This window comes from Watersipora subatra, chromosome 8, assembly GCF_963576615.1.
Source record: "Watersipora subatra chromosome 8, tzWatSuba1.1, whole genome shotgun sequence".
In the NCBI taxonomy this organism is placed as follows: Eukaryota; Metazoa; Bryozoa; class Gymnolaemata; order Cheilostomatida; family Watersiporidae; genus Watersipora; species Watersipora subatra.
Window position 1 is genome coordinate 42,731,098 of NC_088715.1, and position 17,933 is coordinate 42,749,030.

Genomic DNA, 17,933 nt, shown 5'->3' on the forward strand with positions numbered 1-17,933 from the left:
TGGCCTTGACTTAAGCATTTGCTTGTTATTTGATAGAATGCATCTCACAATTTCATAGCAACAAAAATCATATCTAAGTCTATGGGGTAAATGTTTGCAATACTAAAGATGGTGTTGCAATTTAGTTCTTGCTTGCCTTGTCTTTCTGAAGAGAGCAAGAGCTGCAATCACTTGCATAGGATATTATGCCTGTGAGGGTCCACATTTCAATATTGTCCTTATTTCATATTTCAGGGTTACCAGCCCTCCGGACATAAGATTTTCTGCTATATATAGTCCAACTCTGTAATTATTGTTTACTATTGGTAATACAGTGCTCCCTTCCTCGCCATACGATTTTAATCCGTTTCAGGGTTGGCATCGTACAGTGAAAATGTCGTATGGAGGGGTATAGAAAACCTAGTAATTATATAATGCAAACATTCTCTGGTGAAAATCATTAAAATTTTATATAGGTACTGTATATAGTTTTATTATACTATTTATTATTATTTTGTTATTATATAGTTTTATAGGTACTATAGGCCTACATATTATAGGTTTTATAGGTACTATAGGCCTACATATTATAGGTTTTATAGGTACTATAGGCCTACATATTATAGGTTTTATAGGTACTATAGGCCTACATATTATAGGTTTTATAGGTACTATAGGCCTACATATTATAGGTTTTTTAGGTACTATAGGCCTACATATTATAGGTTTTATAGGTACTATAGGCCTACATATTATAGGTTTTATAGGTACTATAGGCCTACATATTATATAGTTTTATAGGTACTATAGGCCTACATATTAAAAATTAGTAGCTAAGTAGTATGGTAACTTTGATAACTATAGTTACCTACAGTATCTTAAGTGTATTTATTAGTTATGATCTGCAATTAAAATGTAACATTACAATGTACTACGTGCAGTATGTACTGTAGGGAGTTCTTATTTTCGAGACAGATTTATAACATAAACGTTGAATTTACCTTAAATGAATTACTTACTAAACACAGACTTGAAGCTAAGTTTTAGTCTGTATTTTTAATTATTTTACTGAACTTCAACTTTTCATCGCTAAAGTTTTATCACCCATCGGTTTCTGGCTCTTTTTCACTATAACTTTTAGCTGACCCCATTAAAAGCTTTTTCAACCTAATTCTACAAAAAAGCCCGAGTGATGCTGTTCTCGTAGTAAAGTAGAGTTTTTTTAGCAGAAAAAGGAAAGCTGTCTGATCCCTGACCCTCTGTTCGAAGGGATCGCAACTCCAACTTTGCTACTGGTTTTAAAGAAAAAAATTGCCGTTTTTCACACGAGTATCATTGCATCGGTCATTGTATCTCTTTCAGGCAGTAAAAGGTTTTTGTTTGCCGAACAGCATACCGTCATCTTTGTTTTGGATGTATTAAGCACACTGACAGCCAAATTTGAATTTAGAGCGAAATTTTTGTTGAATTCTAATGGGGAAATAGGATTTGTATGGTGGGGAAAAAATAATCACCATGTTCTACCCCGTAAGGCGAAAAAATCGTATAACAGGGACATGGTAACTTGAGGGCTCCCTGTACTATCAGAAATACCGGCATTGCCCAGACCACTTCTATGTAATCAAATTCGCATGTGGTTTACTTTTTAACTTTATTCATCAGTCACATCATATTCTACAATAATTTCTAATGCAATCAACAGTTTAATATGAATGACGATTAATGATAGTAATTTCTAATGACACCTCTTAAAGGTTGACTCGCAACAAAATTCACATTACAGTTATTTGGTATGAAGAGATTCACCATGTCTTACTCTGCTGCGTTGTAGGTGCAAAATATGTGGAAACGTGATTACAAGCTCTTAAAAGCTCAAAAACGAACAGTTAATCGCCGCCATTATGTAACCGCGGTGAATTAGAATGTGTGAGGATATCTATATTCTCCTATAGATATCCTCACACCTATATAACCTTCATATACATATAATGTACACTTTATATACACATCATATACACTTTATACACACATCATTTACACTTCATACATATAAACGTTATATATAGTTTTATACACGTCATATACACTTTATGTACACGCATACATGCATTACATTTACGAAATATACGCATTGTATACACATGAGGTATGTATAGTCAGGCAAAAGCTATTTACTGTCTCTGACTATGAATCCTGATGATTAGCTATATTATATGAATCCTTCCTGTTTGAATTAACGACTCATGATTTAGCTCTTGGTTTTTTATATTACACTAATAAGTTATCCGTTTGACGTAGATGGAACTGCGTTAAAATAGCATAGGATAACGCTGTTCATAACAGACCTTATGTTACCTCCTTAACTTTTGGCAGAGGGAGAAGGTTATCTCTGCTCATTGACAAACAAGACAGTTATCAGCCAATACCACTTCTCCCAGCCCGTACATGCTGCCAGTTTTAGCCCAGATGCAAGGTATGAAAGTTGACATATTTCCTCTACTCTTCTCACCAAGATGCCCTTGTCTTGCGATGTCAGTCTCAAATGAATGCTAGGCTTCCTTCAGCAGTAAAAGGTGTTCATCGGTATTAATAATGGAGTATAATGAATACTCAAAACGTGTAGCTAAAAGTATCATGAAATTGAGAAAACTAGACACAAATAGCGAGAGAAAGAGGAAATCAGAGCTGCATGAAAGTCAGTGATGAAGCCTAAACCATAAGACAGTCATTGTTGAATCGACCAACTGCAAAAGAGACTCAAAACGTGAGATAGTTTTTGGTGAATTTGAGTTCAACAAATTCAACAATGTAATGGTGGGGCTATGTAAGATAGGAAGTGATGTAATACATCACAGGCTGACATTTCTGATATGTGAGTTGCTTGTTTCAGCGCTTGTATCAATGAACATTCAAATGGTTGAATAGAAAGATCCGCCATCTCCAATACGGTAGACCTTCCAACAACACATATAAGCCTTTCCGAGAACGTTTACATTATAGGGATTTAACGTTATAGCAACTGTTAAGGGGTGGTTACATGAGAGCCGAAATGAACTAAATGACGCAAAACGACGTAGCTGTCAGTTGTAAACTGTTCGGCCAAAGACATTTCTGGTCGAAACGAACCATTTCGGTCATGCTCGAAATTTCTGGCCGAACCCTTGCTCTTATTGGCTGGTTAAAATTTTAGCGAGCACCCATCAAATTTTTTCTTAAGTGCGAGTGAGCAAAGTTAAAAAAGAAATGGGACGATGCTTTCGTCATTTCGTTAAATAATCAACATGAAACAATTTACGACAAGGCTCACCCGGACTTGGCATTGTGTTGCATAAATGTAAGATGTTGCACTTAAGTTTTGCATAAATGTAAGCTAATGGCTGTAGTTTTCTTTCGTGTAGAATATAAGTAATGTGTCATACTCATCCTGATGAAGTATCGTTGACTGATTTATTTATGTAAAACCACAGTACTATGATAAAGACTGTTTTTCTTTGTTATGTACTCAGCATAGAAAAACATCCATATGTTAATAAAAAATATAATTATGTTGATGGGAAGGGTCGGCAAAATCTTTGTATCGAGTGATTTATTTTGAGCAGCTGAACGATCTTCTGATAAATCTGCTGCGTAATTATAATTAATAATTGTTCCTCAAAGTTTTTTGCTTACAATAGAAACGTTTAGCTCAAATACATAACAACTACCAATGAAACAGTGTCCTGTCTCCATACGTATGGTATCTAGGAAGCAAAGTGACTTCGGATGCCGTGTGACATGTGGCTTAGCCGAACCAAAGTAAAACAACCTCCAAACCTACATGTAAGTCGGTTCGGTGCTCGTGTGACCACGCCTTTAGTGTACAGTTACTAATTTAAATAGTTGAGTTTACTCATTCCTAGTTAAAGGGTCAAAGAGAGGAGTTGGGGATGATTTTGGAATGGATTAGGCAATTTACATGAATTTTACTGTTCATGTGATGTAAAAGCCCTGATGTGAATGTTCCCAGAATGAATTATTTATGTAGTTGGAGGGTCTACTGTATTAATCCAACAGTTGACGATGTATTGTGTTTCAACGCCTTCCTTCATTCAACGTTTTAACTATTCCAACGATTTCTACACTCATATTTACATATAGAAATGTATGTGTACATGCATGTGTACAGAAGATGTGTACATGTATGTAAATGTATCTTTGAATGTCTGAAGATCAATCAATGATTGTTTTTGTCTTCACTATTGTTTGCTTATTAGTGACGAGTAGTCTTCCAAATACAGTAATTTACTAATAGAAAGTCTGGTTAGGCACTCATATTAGCTGTAGCTGTAGCTGTAGCGCTTGCCCTCCTATTTCTTATTTAGCTCCTATGACACTAACACCATAAACTATACATTTTTAATTCTTTGACACAACTCAAGCAGTTATGTGCAAATCCTCAATAAGTATTGCTTGGTAATCGGTGGATGTTCATTATTATGTGTTTGATTAATAGTAATTCGCTTTAACATTTTGTTCATAAATTGTAGAGAATTTAATCTGTAGTTTTAAAGAAAAGTTGGGGGAGATGAACTTAGCTGATATTTTTAAAGACCAAGGTTATAAACTTGGAGGGATGGTGATATTACCCAATGGCATTCACATTGTGTGAAACGCTGAGGCAATCAAATCAAGCAGTAGACAATAAATTATATTATAAATTATATATTAAAATCGACAGAACTAGATCACAATCAAACGTTCAGTAATCACAATCAAATGTTCAGTAGTCACAATCAAATGTTCAGTAGTCACAATCAAATGTTCAGTAATCACAATCAAATGTTCAGTAATCACAATCAAATGTTCAGTAGTCACAATCAAATGTTCAGTAGTCACAATCAAATGTTCAGTAGTCACAATCAAATGTTCAGTAATCACAATCAAATGTTCAGTAATCACAATCAAATGTTCAGTATTCACAATCAAATGTTCAGTAATCACAATCAAATGTTCAGTAGTCACAATCAAATGTTCAGTAGTCACAATCAAATGTTCAGTAGTCACAATCAAATGTTCAGTAATCACAATCAAATGTTCAGTAGTCACAATCAAATGTTCAGTAATCACAATCAAATGTTCAGTATTCACAATCAAATGTTCAGTAGTCACAATCAAATGTTCAGTAGTCACAATCAAATGTTCAGTAATCACAATCAAATGTTCAGTAATCACAATCAAATGTTCAGTAATCACAATCAAATGTTCAGTATTCACAATCAAATGTTCAGTAGTCACAATCAAATGTTCAGTAGTCACAATCAAATGTTCAGTAATCACAATCAAATGTTCAGTAGTCACAATCAAATGTTCAGTAGTCACAATCAAATGTTCAGTAGTCACAATCAAATGTTCAGTAATCACAATCAAATGTTCAGTAATCACAATCAAATGTTCAGTAGTCACAATCAAATGTTCAGTAGTCACAATCAAATGTTCAGTAATCACAATCAAATGTTCAGTAATCACAATCAAATGTTCAGTAATCACAATCAAATGTTCAGTATTCACAATCAAATGTTCAGTAGTCACAATCAAATGTTCAGTAGTCACAATCAAATGTTCAGTAATCACAATCAAATGTTCAGTAATCTTGTAATATTTTAGTAATTTCATAATCTTTTTAAATGCTTGTAATCTTTTAGTAACTAAAATGATAACTTCAGATATCCATACTGATGTGTATGCTATAAGTGCGGCAATACTTAACTTGATAAAGTAAGTTACTTAATTTGATAGTCTTGCGCACAGTGTGGCTGTTGGGATGACACAGTTTTTTTTACAGAGATCCAATTTTCAATTCTGTGTCAAAGAAGTGTAACTTTCAACGTGATGCTGATCATTAGACTTGGGCTAACCAGAGTGACAAATGTCAAACATTGTATAAGCTTTCTAGAGGAAACCTTTATTTATATTTGTTTTTTAAAGATGTTTATTTATTTCTAAAGATTGAATAAACATCTTTTGGAGAGCAGTAATCGAAAAACCCTAAAAAGCACATCAAAGACCAATTATTCCAAAACATAAAAACACTATAGTTCAATAAAATCTTTTGTAGCAAGTTTGCGGTAACGAAGGGCAACAAAGTGATGCTTTTTCAGTCGCCAGGATATTCCAAGACATTCAATCCATTCGTCCTTCTCCGTACCTTCTACGGCCCGTACGATGAGGTCGTCAGCATTGACTGGACTTCTGATTCCAGGTTGGTGCGGTTGATATACCCACATAATAGATAAAACAGCAAATATTCTACTTGGGCTGCTTGGAGTTTGTCAGTGGACAGTCTTGTCTCAATTCTCATTATAAAGCATAAACATTGAGATTTAAATTTTTTTTTTGAATGATCTGATGACATGGTTTAACCTCTAATGACAAAGTTAATTTGCTTTCAATTTTCTTTCTATGTTAAAGCTATCATATGTCGGAGTAAAAATGTTATTAAATTAGTGTAATTTGTTCCATAGTCCAAAAACCAATGACAGCACCTTAATAAACACTGCTGGTAGTTACACACAGAAATAAAATAAATATATTATCTAAACATTAAAAATACTACAATGTATGTAAACGCTAATTTGATAAAATGGTATTCACTAAAAAGAGATTTGATAGTTACTGTACATTAGAGACAAGGGAACACAACTATAGGCTCTGCATTGTGTAGGTTCAGAGATAGAGGCGGTGGCAGAGGTGGGAGCCATAACTATATCTTAAACTAGTTGATGTTTAATATAACTAAACTGGTCCATTTTTTATTATTTTTATATTTGAATGTTTCTATGTTAATTTTCTCTTATGAAGCTGCGAGGCTTGGAGAAACCTTGAACATTGTATGTGGATAATTCTTGTCTGCGTAAAGGTAAATTATTTTAGAAATTTTACTTAGTTTGTGTGAAGACAATTGTAGGTAAAGATTTGGCTGTATAATAATTACACTAGTATTAATTATATTAATTAATATATTAAGAAAATACTAGTTGTTACCACTAGTGCGCGTGAAGATCATGATTGCATGAGAGATCACGACGCGTAACATAACGATTATACGTAGAAGCTGGCTTCAGACTGATGGACATGGTTTTTATTATAGTAAAGATTTAGACTAGCTCAAGTTACTAGCTTAAATTACTCAAATTCAGTGGGTAAAGAAGTGGCCAATGGCAACTACATTACTTGCCACTGTTTACCTATAAGCTGCCTTTTAATTGCTCCTCTCTTGCAATGCTGGGCATTCCCCTAGTATTTTACTAGATTTAAACTAGGCAATATTAGTTAGTATTAACATAGAGTTCTCTGCCTTCCTGTTCTAATTAGTCTTACCCTCTAAGATTTTTTTTTAGATCTTCGGTTTGTCTATTAGAGTGGTAACATCCGTCATAGCATTTTTATTTGAAGTTTTGCCCAATTAGCTGCCCAATTGTAGAGTGCTGTGTGTTGGATCAAAGGACATGAACACTCATATATACGCTGCTGAGAAGTTAACTGAGCTCGTTGTCTACACAGCTGGGGGTCATAAGGACGCCATTGTCGGCAGCTTTTTCCTCAAAAACAGCCTTGATGTATCCTTTACATTACCTTACACTCTCACATCATCATCAGCTGCGTTGGTAGTCCGATTTGATAATCATATTTAAATTTAAAAATATTTTGTCAGAAAACTTAGATACTTTTGTATCATTTGAGATTTTGTTTATTGTCTGAGGTGATCTGACTGCCAGGATGGTTCAAGATTAGAATTGGAGAAACAAAAAGACATCTCCAAAAATGATGTCAGTAGCTGTTTCCTGTTTGTTCTTCTTGTTATGAAATCGGCTAATGCATTCATGTTGCAGCGTTACATGTTTCTATAGACATAGATTTTATTTTGTATTTGTTCTAGTTTGTTGGAATAAATCTTCAAATACAGCCTCAGATACATTTCATAGGCGTTTCAAATAATTTAAAGGTCGATTGGTTAGAAATTGTCCCATTTTTTCTCTAAATGCTGAGTAAAAATACGAGTTCCCAAAAAGATTTTGTACTTATCACTCATAAACAATATGAACAGGCTACTGAAGCCAATTTTGGGAAGTCTAGGCACGTCTTTTTCTTCTGAGTGTTTTAGCCGACTACCGTTTTTATAAATTTTGATCTTAAAAAAACATCTTGGCTGCCAGATCACCTAAAAAACAAACGAAACCCTCAAATGATAAAATATTATCTATACTTCTTGATAAAAAATTCCGAATATTCGACATGAGTGTTTCTGGCGTAAATTGGTGTCACATGAAGCTATAGCCAGAAGCTCCAGTGGCGCAATCGGTTAGCGCGCTGTACTTATAAACAGTATGAGATGCAGAGGCTGTGAGTTCGAGCCTCACCTGGAGCATGTCATTTTTACAGCATAAAAATGCCTATACTTTCTAATAAATTCTTTATAATTTGATGTGAATCACCTTTAACTCATCATTTCATGACTGTGATGCTATAGTAACCATTACTATCTCTATGCCATTAGGATTGTTATAACATGCTTGCAAAGTTTATATAAGCAAGGAAGTCTGTTCTTGAATATACTCTTAGAAAGTTAGATAGGATAGAGAGGATAATTCCAGGTTTCTGGATATGTGCAGTCTTCAATGATTGCTAATTGCGTACCTTCGGTCAACCGCAAATATTTTTACGCCACATTTGGAGGGGTATATATGTATATATAAGGATTTCAAAAGAACCCAGAGGAATTTAATTTATTGAGTCCAGCTAGCGGATCTCATTGAAACGTTTTGGAGCTGTTTATTCTTTGACATAAAACTAGATGGTATCCATAGCACAAGACAGAACCATCTGCTATTGGGTGTGCAACCATGATCTCTCTGAACTCACTCCAAAGACTTCTCAAAGTAAGTCAACGGTAAATACCAGCAGTATTGTTGAAGTAGGTTTATTTTTAGAGTAAAACTTAGCTTTATTAAAAAATTTATTTGCAAAACACCAATACATAGAAGAGTAGCTTTCTCTACAGATGGGGTCAAGTACACAATTAGATATTTCAAGTAGTGTTTATTTTCTAATTTTTTCCATTCAATATGTTGTTTTCCATAAGAAGGAAAAGGCGATTACCCTACAGGATGAATTTATTCGCGGAGTTAAATTTCGCGAAAATTGCCATTTCATGCATATTAATTATATTCTCCTTCGAGCTAAGGTTAAAAAATCAAACGAATTTTTACAGTAGGTTTTGAGATATCAGTGCTAAAAGTGACAGCATTACAATGATGATGAAATAGACGAGTAAGAACAATAGACGCGGTTTTATTGAATGCGTGATGTATATTTGTGAAAGTATTTGGACGAATGAGGTTGCGTGAAAGTGTAAACAGAAGCCATCTTGTACAACTACGTCCCATTTGAGACATTTTGGAAAGAGATTCTAATCTACGGCAGTTTTGTGATGGCGGCGATTAACTGTTCATTTTTGAGCTTTTAAGAGCTTGTAATCACATTTCCACGTATTTGGCACCTACAACACAACAGAGTAAGACATGGTGAATCTTTTGATACCAAATAACTGTAATGTGAATTTTGTTGCAAGTCAACCTTTAAAGTTATTTCATCGATTAAAACTAATGAATGAAATAATTGCTGAAGTTGTCTTGCACTGAATGTGTTGCACTATTCAGTGCAACCACACTAGGATTATTCTTGTTTGTTTTTGTTTTTTACTGAAAAGTTGGATTAATATTAGTCTGTGCGCCATCTTGCAGGCGCAACAATAGACCCGGAAGACAAATTGAGATACAGAAAAGACACAGTGTATTCCTTGAAGCAGGCGATTGCCGACCGCCCAGAGGAGTAGTGAGTCAGACTACCATACACTCCATATTCTTTTCATTTATAGGAGCATAAGTCAGTGTTGGTGACACGAGTCGCTATGTTGTAGCCAAACTGCTGGAGTTTACTCTCTGGTGACCGCCGTTGACTTTCATAAGGCCAGTGGAGTTCTTGTTACCGGTCTCAATGATGGGACATTCTTTGTACATGAGATGCCTGGCTTCACCCACATCAACTCTCTCAGGTACAGCCTTTCTTTGTCATTTTGCTTTATTTCTTTTTTCAACAAACTTTAAATATTTGTACATAAAGGTGATGAAAGGCAACGCTTGATCGTATATGTTATTGAGAAATCTATGAGCAGAGTCTATCATGTTCCTTAATATTGGAATACTTGCTGCTGTGTCAAACTTCTAGCCAGAAGGATTATGTACAATTGTGTGCCCCTGAACATTGGTGAGACAACTCTTTCCTTTTTGATATTTAATAGCTCTGCATATAACTATACGAATCCTTTACCCCAACTAACTGCTGAAATACTCACACCTTTTCCTTTTTTATATACAAATAAAATAACGCAAAGTCGCGAAATTATCTTAGCTAGTAAAATCCTTCAATCCAGGGAGGGTTGTATCAAGATGTCTGGTTGGACAACTCTTAAATTCGGCAATGGCGATTCAAAGTCGCTGATGCAAGACAGAGTAGATGGCGATCAGCTAGCTTACCTGGCATAAGAATTCTAGCACGATGTTTACACTACAATATTTTTGAAGAGAAATTGTTGACTTTTGTCAAATAGTGTGCAGATGCTTAACCCGAGCGTACCACGAGCCGCTTAATAGGGCTTTAGTCGGCATCGTACAAAATGATTCTGATAAGTGAGTAGTTAACTAACTAGTCTATCGTATCTGATCTTAAACTGAAGGAAACAATTATCTGCATGCGTTGAGCCAATAGAAAATATGTTTACAACCCATTCTGAGTGTAGTTTCACTTTTCAAAAAACTTAATTTTTTATTGCCATTTCTTAGCAAAGACCGATCATGCCAGACACATTTAAGCTATCAATGCTTCTCTGGTTTTAAATATATGGGCTTTCAGCGATTGTTATTGAACAGTAGTGCTACTGCGAGTGATTATTTTATTTTTTGTTGTAATAATGCTGTAAGCTGTAGTATTATTGATAACTTGTCCGACTCCGCCATGGTCACAGTAGCAACGAAAATAGCTGAGAAAATGTTTGAGCTCATTCTGCACCACGTTCGTGGCATTTTTATGGCATCAGCTGATGTAAAGTTTTATGCTGATAAATTCGGTATCAAAATATTTTGCATTGACCATTTGGCTCAAAAGCCATAACAATTTATACCCCTGTCAAACTATTAGGTTTATCAAGTTTGTAATGATGTTTCAGTAAATAAATTAATTTGGTAGTGAACGAGTTAATATATCATTAATATTTAATCATATTTATTTTAATATAACAGTACTTGAAATAATATTTGCGATATATAAAGATTATGGAATAGAGAACTTCACAGCTGTCACAGCCGTTGAAGATGTAGGATTACTCGATAAGGAACACACAGAGGAGTCTCACCCCAGTCTTTGACTGTGCAGATAACATATGTCACCTTCTCGTACCCAGTATCACAATCATAATCCAATAGGTTACACCTGTCATACAATAAAATTCGGTTTGTATGTCCATTATTGATCACTGGCACCAATTCCCTGAAGCAGTCATAAACATCCCCTGCCAACACCAATAAAGGTTCAGCTCCCACTCTCATTATAGCGACACTATTAATAGAAGAATTTAATAATTAATCTATTCCTGTATATTTAATGTTATTGTTTATGTTTATCGCTATTGTTTACTCTGCTATAAGTTTTTTCAACCTGCTAAGCCAATTTTACTTCCGCAAAACTTTTCACCGATGATTCCATAATCGTTCAAACTGGTGAATCTTCTTCATTCATTATCCCTTTTTAGTTTCTGTAGATATTTTCCTTGGATTCATCTTGCCAACTTGTCTTGTTTATTAGTATCAAAGCTAGAGCTTGTGGGTAGCATTACTCTAAAATAAGTTGGTGCTTGTATATAGCAGTAAAGGTGCAAACACACTAGGCAATTGATATCGCGCTGCGTGACGCTAATCTGCTCTAGAACTTGCTCAGCGACCTCATGCGAAGCGATAACGCTAGACATTCTCTATTACAACTTTATCGCGCGAGATGCATTTTGATTGGTTGGTTTTTTCCCAGAATGTAATTCTATGTCTGGGAATTTTTTCGTATCGATGTTCACTGCAACATTTTGCTATTTTGTTATGATCGAACATCATCAAAACGAACACCGAATTGTTCATAAATTTAATAAGAGTACATCCAGTCCTGTACGACACAACACACAAAAATTACAAAGAAACCCAGTTGAAAACCAACATTTGGAGTCAATCGTTGTGCAGGTTGACCATTTTGAGTATAGTAAATATTTATTATATTAAAAATAAAAAACTACTCTAACGTAAACTATATACAAAAATCGCAAAATATTACTTAAAAATACAATAATTGCTTTTTTTCTTATGTCTTCTTGTAGTGAACAATCCATGAAAGTGAGATAGGCTTAACAACAAAAGTGGAAGTTGTTTACGTCGTTGCCGAGACGGCATCATATTGACTTAAATTTATTAACAACTCAGAAAAAACTAATGATACGGAATTTTATTGGCAGTTTGTGAGTGTGCCCGCATTATGGTTTGCTGGTGAATCGCTCAAGTGTGTTTAGGCATACGCCAGTGATATCTCCGAGCTCTTCATGACACGAGCGCGATAAAATCGCCTAGTGTGTTTGGACCTTAAGAGTCATGGAGGCTACATTGCTTAGGTTCTGAGGCTGTAACTCCTCAGCTATACCTAAGGAGAAGCAACAGCTGACAATTATTACTGTGTAACTCACAGTTATGTTTGGGAATAAACCTAGACCAAACTGAATGAATGCTTTACAACAATTAGTACTTTTGGTTTCATTTTGGATTTCCAACCATCTAGGTAGCCATATTATATTCAGAAAAAAGAACTGTACATGTCTACTGTTGCCATGACACAAAGACAGAAAATTAGACCAGCGAATAGGAAACACTTTTTTGTATAAACGTCAAAACGACGACTAACTACTGCTATCAAGAAAACAGCACTACAATAATACAAATAATAATAATTATACAAAATGCTAAAATAAGACATTAAGCTGATAAATAGTGTAACGAATATAGGTCAACTGGATGGTTCGAGTTGTTAGACTTGTTCAAGTTGCTATTCTTATTTTGAAATGGCTATAAATCGACTTACGCGTCTGCCTTTTCGCTTCCAAAATTGATGTTTCCACTCAACGGGCTAAATAGGCAGAAGTTATACAAGTTTTTGCAACTGAAATAACTTTTTTAATAAAGATGCTGCTATAGGCATCAGATACTGTCAGACTTGTCTGCTCTCCGTCCTACTGATGCCTCCTTACACTATTTCATCATTAGGAAACACCTTGGTCTCTAAGTATAGCCTACAAAGAGTATGTTTCTTATCTCTCTATTTTCTCTTTAGCCTGGGTGACCAGCCGATCAACTCGATACGCTTCAACGCGACTGGCGATTGGCTCGCCTTTGGCTGCAGTCAAACCGGGCAGCTCATTGTTTGGGAGTGGCAAAGCGAGACCTACGTCATGAAGCAGCAAGGTCACTTCAATGTCATGTCCTGTGTGAGCTATTCTCCCGATGGACAGTATCTCGTTACAGGGGGAGATGATCACAAGGTTAGACCATGTTTCTTGTGTTGACAGAGTGCGTATAAGTAAACATTTGTGTCTCTACTAAATAGGTAATAACGCAACCATTGCATGTATGAGTTGTGGAGCGTTAAGTATTATTGTTTTATCAATTCTTAGATGTAGTTATATCAGTTGTGAATACGTCGTTGCAGCTGTAACATTCATAACAAGTTGATAGGTATAACTTAGTCACAACTCAACTGCCTTCGACTCACTATAAAGAATCTTGACCAACTTACAAGTGCCGTTAGAATCCTGTAATTCGTTAAAATCCTCAGCTTCCTGAGCCGATAGCCAATCATTAGCTATGTGGAGCATTATGGGATATCATTAGCTATGTGGAGCATTATGGGATATCATTAGCTATGTGGAGCATTATGGGATATCATTAGCTATGTGGAGCATTATGGGATATCATTAGCTATGTGGAGCATTATGGGATATCATTAGCTATGTGGAGCATTATGGGATATCATTAGCTATGTGGAGCATTATGGGATATCATTAGCTATGTGGAGCATTATGGGATATCATTAGCTATGTGGAGCATTATGGGATATCATTAGCTATGTGGAGCATTATGGGATATCATTAGCTATGTGGAGCATTATGGGATATCATTAGCTATGTGGAGCATTATGGGATATCATTAGCTATGTGGAGCATTATGGGATATCATTAGCTATGTGGAGCATTATGGGATATCATTAGCTATGTGGAGCATTATGGGATATCATTAGCTATGTGGAGCATTATGGGATATCATTAGCTATGTGGAGCATTATGGGATATCATTGTCAGATGTCAAATGTTCAAACAGACACATGGAAGTAGATGGTACTAACTCTGAACTTATTCGTCTGAAGGTACTTTGCACCGAGTTATCATGTTTCATTCTTGCCTCTTTCCTCAAAGTATCAGTTTCTGAGCAAATCAATTCATGAATTTAATTAAGAAGAAATTCTGCATCTGATAGGTGCAACAACTCCAAGTATGTATTTTAGTTTTTAGAATTAGTTGGTACTTACCACAGTTGCTATCTATGTTGGCTATACTAGCACTATAATATATATATGGGTGTAATCTGGCTTGAGAAGTCATGGTTACATACAGTCAAGAGTCAGCACTGGCATAGCCTGTGTGCTTATGAAGCAGTTATAGTGCGGTGGTGTAGTGACTCGCTTATTCATGATCAGCTGAAAAAAACGAAGAATTGAAAAAAATGAAAACTAGTTTTCTTCAAGTACACTGCCATTTGTCATGTATTGTCGTTAGCTCACAGCCTTTCAATTTAAAAAATTTAACATATCACTTTAAAATTGACAATGTTTTGAAAATGATAAACTATTTGAAAATTCAGCATGGATATCAGGGCATCACCTCGCCATGTTACACTCTCATTGGTCAATACGTTTTTCAACATTATGCATCCTAGAGCGAAATTGTGTTGTCCAACAATAGCTATGGCTATTGTTGGTCATATCTACCATGACTGTCTTATGGTTTAAGCTTCATTACTGACTTCCATGCCGCTCAGTCGTCTGCCTTCTCTTTTTATCTGTTTGTGTCTAATTCACTTCACTTTGCTACATATTTGTATCTAAGTCTGGGTCTGTCCTGATTTCTGTTACCTTTGTAGTGTTGTGAATATAATAGTTGTCTTGGCGATTGCTCATGACCCATCCCGTGCATATGTTCCAGCTATCTTAGACCTTTTTCTCTCATGATGTCCACCATGGATGTTAGGCTAGCCTGTGTTAGAGTTACGATGCTCTTGTTTTGCGTAGTTAGCTAGACACTAAAGCAGATGCCTATTGGTTAGAAACTGCAACGATGAGATGGTTTTACTATAAACATGTGTTTACACAACAGATACTAGGGGTGGTGATTTCTGCGGTTCATAGTAAATGGGTGTGACTGTCATAGCCCTTATTCCTTTACTCTAAATGTTTCACACATGTCAGCGGGTGCTCTTGAGCTCTCTCACCAACTTTCAGTTTCATACCTTCAGATTGCCAGGTTCTATCTATTGCCTCATTTAGACTGTTTTGTTGTTTAGTTAGAGCTCTATTGCTTTTTGCGGTTATTGATAGTATCTCAGGCTAAAGTTACCTTGAGACCAAAACATCTTTTCTGCTTTCAGGTGAAAGTGTGGAACACAAGCAATGGCTTCTGTTTTGTAACATTTACCGAGCATTCCGGTGGTATCAGTGGAGTTACTTTTACGCAGAATGGAAAGGTGATAGTAACGTCATCACTTGACGGTACAGTCAGAGCCTTTGATCTGCACAGGTGACTACAGCAAAGGCCTTTGTTAGCTCCTGATACCCATACTGTTTATGTTTGTGTGTTACAGCGAAGGCCTTTGTTAGCTCCTGATACCCATACTGTTTGTTTGTGTCACAGCGAAAGCCTTTGTTAGCGCCTGATACCCATACTGTTTATGTTTGTGTGTTACAGAGTAAGCTAACTGTCCATTATCAAGTGCAGAGCAGACGCTGCAAGCTTTGTGTAGCCTGCGACAATTTAGATATTTGTTCCATGAATCTTGGATAAAAAATTTGTGCCTGTCAGACAGCTAACAGCCTCACCACTCCTTGGAAGGGCCTTAATATTACTATGGTCTCTACTGATTTTCTGACAGTTTAGGCAGGTTGTCATGGTGCAGCCTGATGCTACAGAAAGCAGATAAACTAAGGAAGTTGGTTTTTTATATCAAACTCATGGCATAATTTATGAGTACACCCAGTCATATTGACAGGCTTGTTGCAGGTATCGGAATTTCAGAACCTTCACTTCTCCACGACAGGTGCAGTTTGGTTGTTTAGCAGTTGATCCCAGCGGAGAGTTGGTCTGCGCAGGTGGTCAAGATGTTTTCGATATATTTGTCTGGTCTATGCAGACAGGCAAGCTTTTGGAAGTGAGTGTACTAATGTGTAATTTAATATGGCATGAACTTGATGTTGAGAGGCAGGTGCTTGAGTCATTTGTCTGCCTTAACTTGATGTTAGGAGGCAGGTGCTTAATTCATTTATTTGCTTTAACTTGATGTTTGGAGGCAGGCGCTTGTCTTTTTTGTCTGCGTGCTGTTGTAACCATCTCTAGGATTGATGTTGCCATGCCTAATGGCTCAATTTAGCCTCAATAACCCTTCTGTAAGTAAAAAAGCTAACAGCACTGCTGCCAAAATCTTAAGAACATAATCTGTTTAAAATTTTCTGTATTTTCACAGGTTTTATCTGGTCACGAGGCTCCTATACCATCTCTGGCTTTCAGTCCAATTGCAGCTATCTTATTAAGTGCATCCTGGGATAGTACGCTGAAAATATGGGACATATTTGATAAGAAGGGACACAAGGAAACAGTACAGTTGAGTAGTGATGGTGAGTTGTATAGTTGATGGTTATTTCCTGTTTTGGAAATGTAAATGGTTGACACAACCTTGAACCTCAATGATATTTCAAGTCAAGTCTGGATTATTTAACCTGGGTATATTTTGATACTTTATGATAGGAATGGCTGTCGCTTGTCGCCCTGATGGCAAGGAGGTAGCGGTGAGCACACTTAGGGCAGCTATAGTGTTCTACAGTGTGGAGACAGCCTCCCAGCTCGGTTCCATAGAGGCACGCGCTGACCTCGGCTATGTGAGGAAGGCTGGGGAAGCTGTCAGCGCTAAAAAGGCGTCTGCTAGCAAGTATGTCCTCTAAATGTATTTACCATGTTTTGAGGTAAAGATGATCTTTTGATAAAATTTTAGTAGATTTTATCAGAAAGCATCATTATTTTCCATAATTCGCAATTGTTGATGCTTGAGGTGATCTGACTGCCAGGATGTTTCGAGATTAAAATCAACAAAACCCGATCGCAGTTAAAACGCTCAGAAAAAATACTTACCAATTGGCTGCCTGTCTCTCTCATTATTTATGGCTGGTTTTGAAAAAAAAAACAAATATGTCAAGAGAGTAACTTCACTCCATGTAACTGTACTGAACACATGACCTCAGCGATAGCTTGAATTGTTGAGGCGCCAATTTAGGTTATTATTGGTAGTGAAGTTGCTTTCTCCTGAATGATGTCTGATTACTGCTGACGTCTCTTAAAACATCTTCTATTTGCTATATTTGTATTGTTGATAAGAATAAATGAGCAAGAGTTTGCAGAATGAATTTCTGACAATACGATGGGTAACACTCAGATAAATCAGTTAACTTTTAGATATTCAGTCTTCTTTGGGCCTCAGGTGGAGATATAAAGGTTGTAGTACTTGTTTTTTTGGAGT

At 36.1% G+C, this 17,933-nt stretch overlaps 1 protein-coding gene and 1 non-coding gene across 2 annotated transcripts in view; both read left to right on the forward strand.

Moving 5' to 3' along the window:
- Positions 1 to 17,933, forward strand: part of LOC137401418 (periodic tryptophan protein 2 homolog) — a 39,737-nt gene that overhangs the window by 8,300 nt on the left and 13,504 nt on the right. The window contains exons 4-14 of the mRNA XM_068087752.1: positions 2,353 to 2,452; positions 6,074 to 6,217; positions 7,439 to 7,574; positions 8,810 to 8,894; positions 9,759 to 9,849; positions 9,935 to 10,069; positions 13,432 to 13,639; positions 15,798 to 15,946; positions 16,427 to 16,574; positions 16,887 to 17,037; positions 17,168 to 17,348. Coding sequence (XP_067943853.1) covers positions 2,353 to 2,452; positions 6,074 to 6,217; positions 7,439 to 7,574; positions 8,810 to 8,894; positions 9,759 to 9,849; positions 9,935 to 10,069; positions 13,432 to 13,639; positions 15,798 to 15,946; positions 16,427 to 16,574; positions 16,887 to 17,037; positions 17,168 to 17,348 — 1,528 coding nt within the window. The remainder of the gene's footprint in view (positions 1 to 2,352; positions 2,453 to 6,073; positions 6,218 to 7,438; positions 7,575 to 8,809; positions 8,895 to 9,758; positions 9,850 to 9,934; positions 10,070 to 13,431; positions 13,640 to 15,797; positions 15,947 to 16,426; positions 16,575 to 16,886; positions 17,038 to 17,167; positions 17,349 to 17,933) is intronic.
- Trnai-uau (transfer RNA isoleucine (anticodon UAU)) lies at positions 8,299 to 8,383 on the forward strand. Its single transcript is given in 2 exon segments — positions 8,299 to 8,336; positions 8,348 to 8,383. It is a non-coding gene; the product is annotated as a tRNA-Ile (tRNA).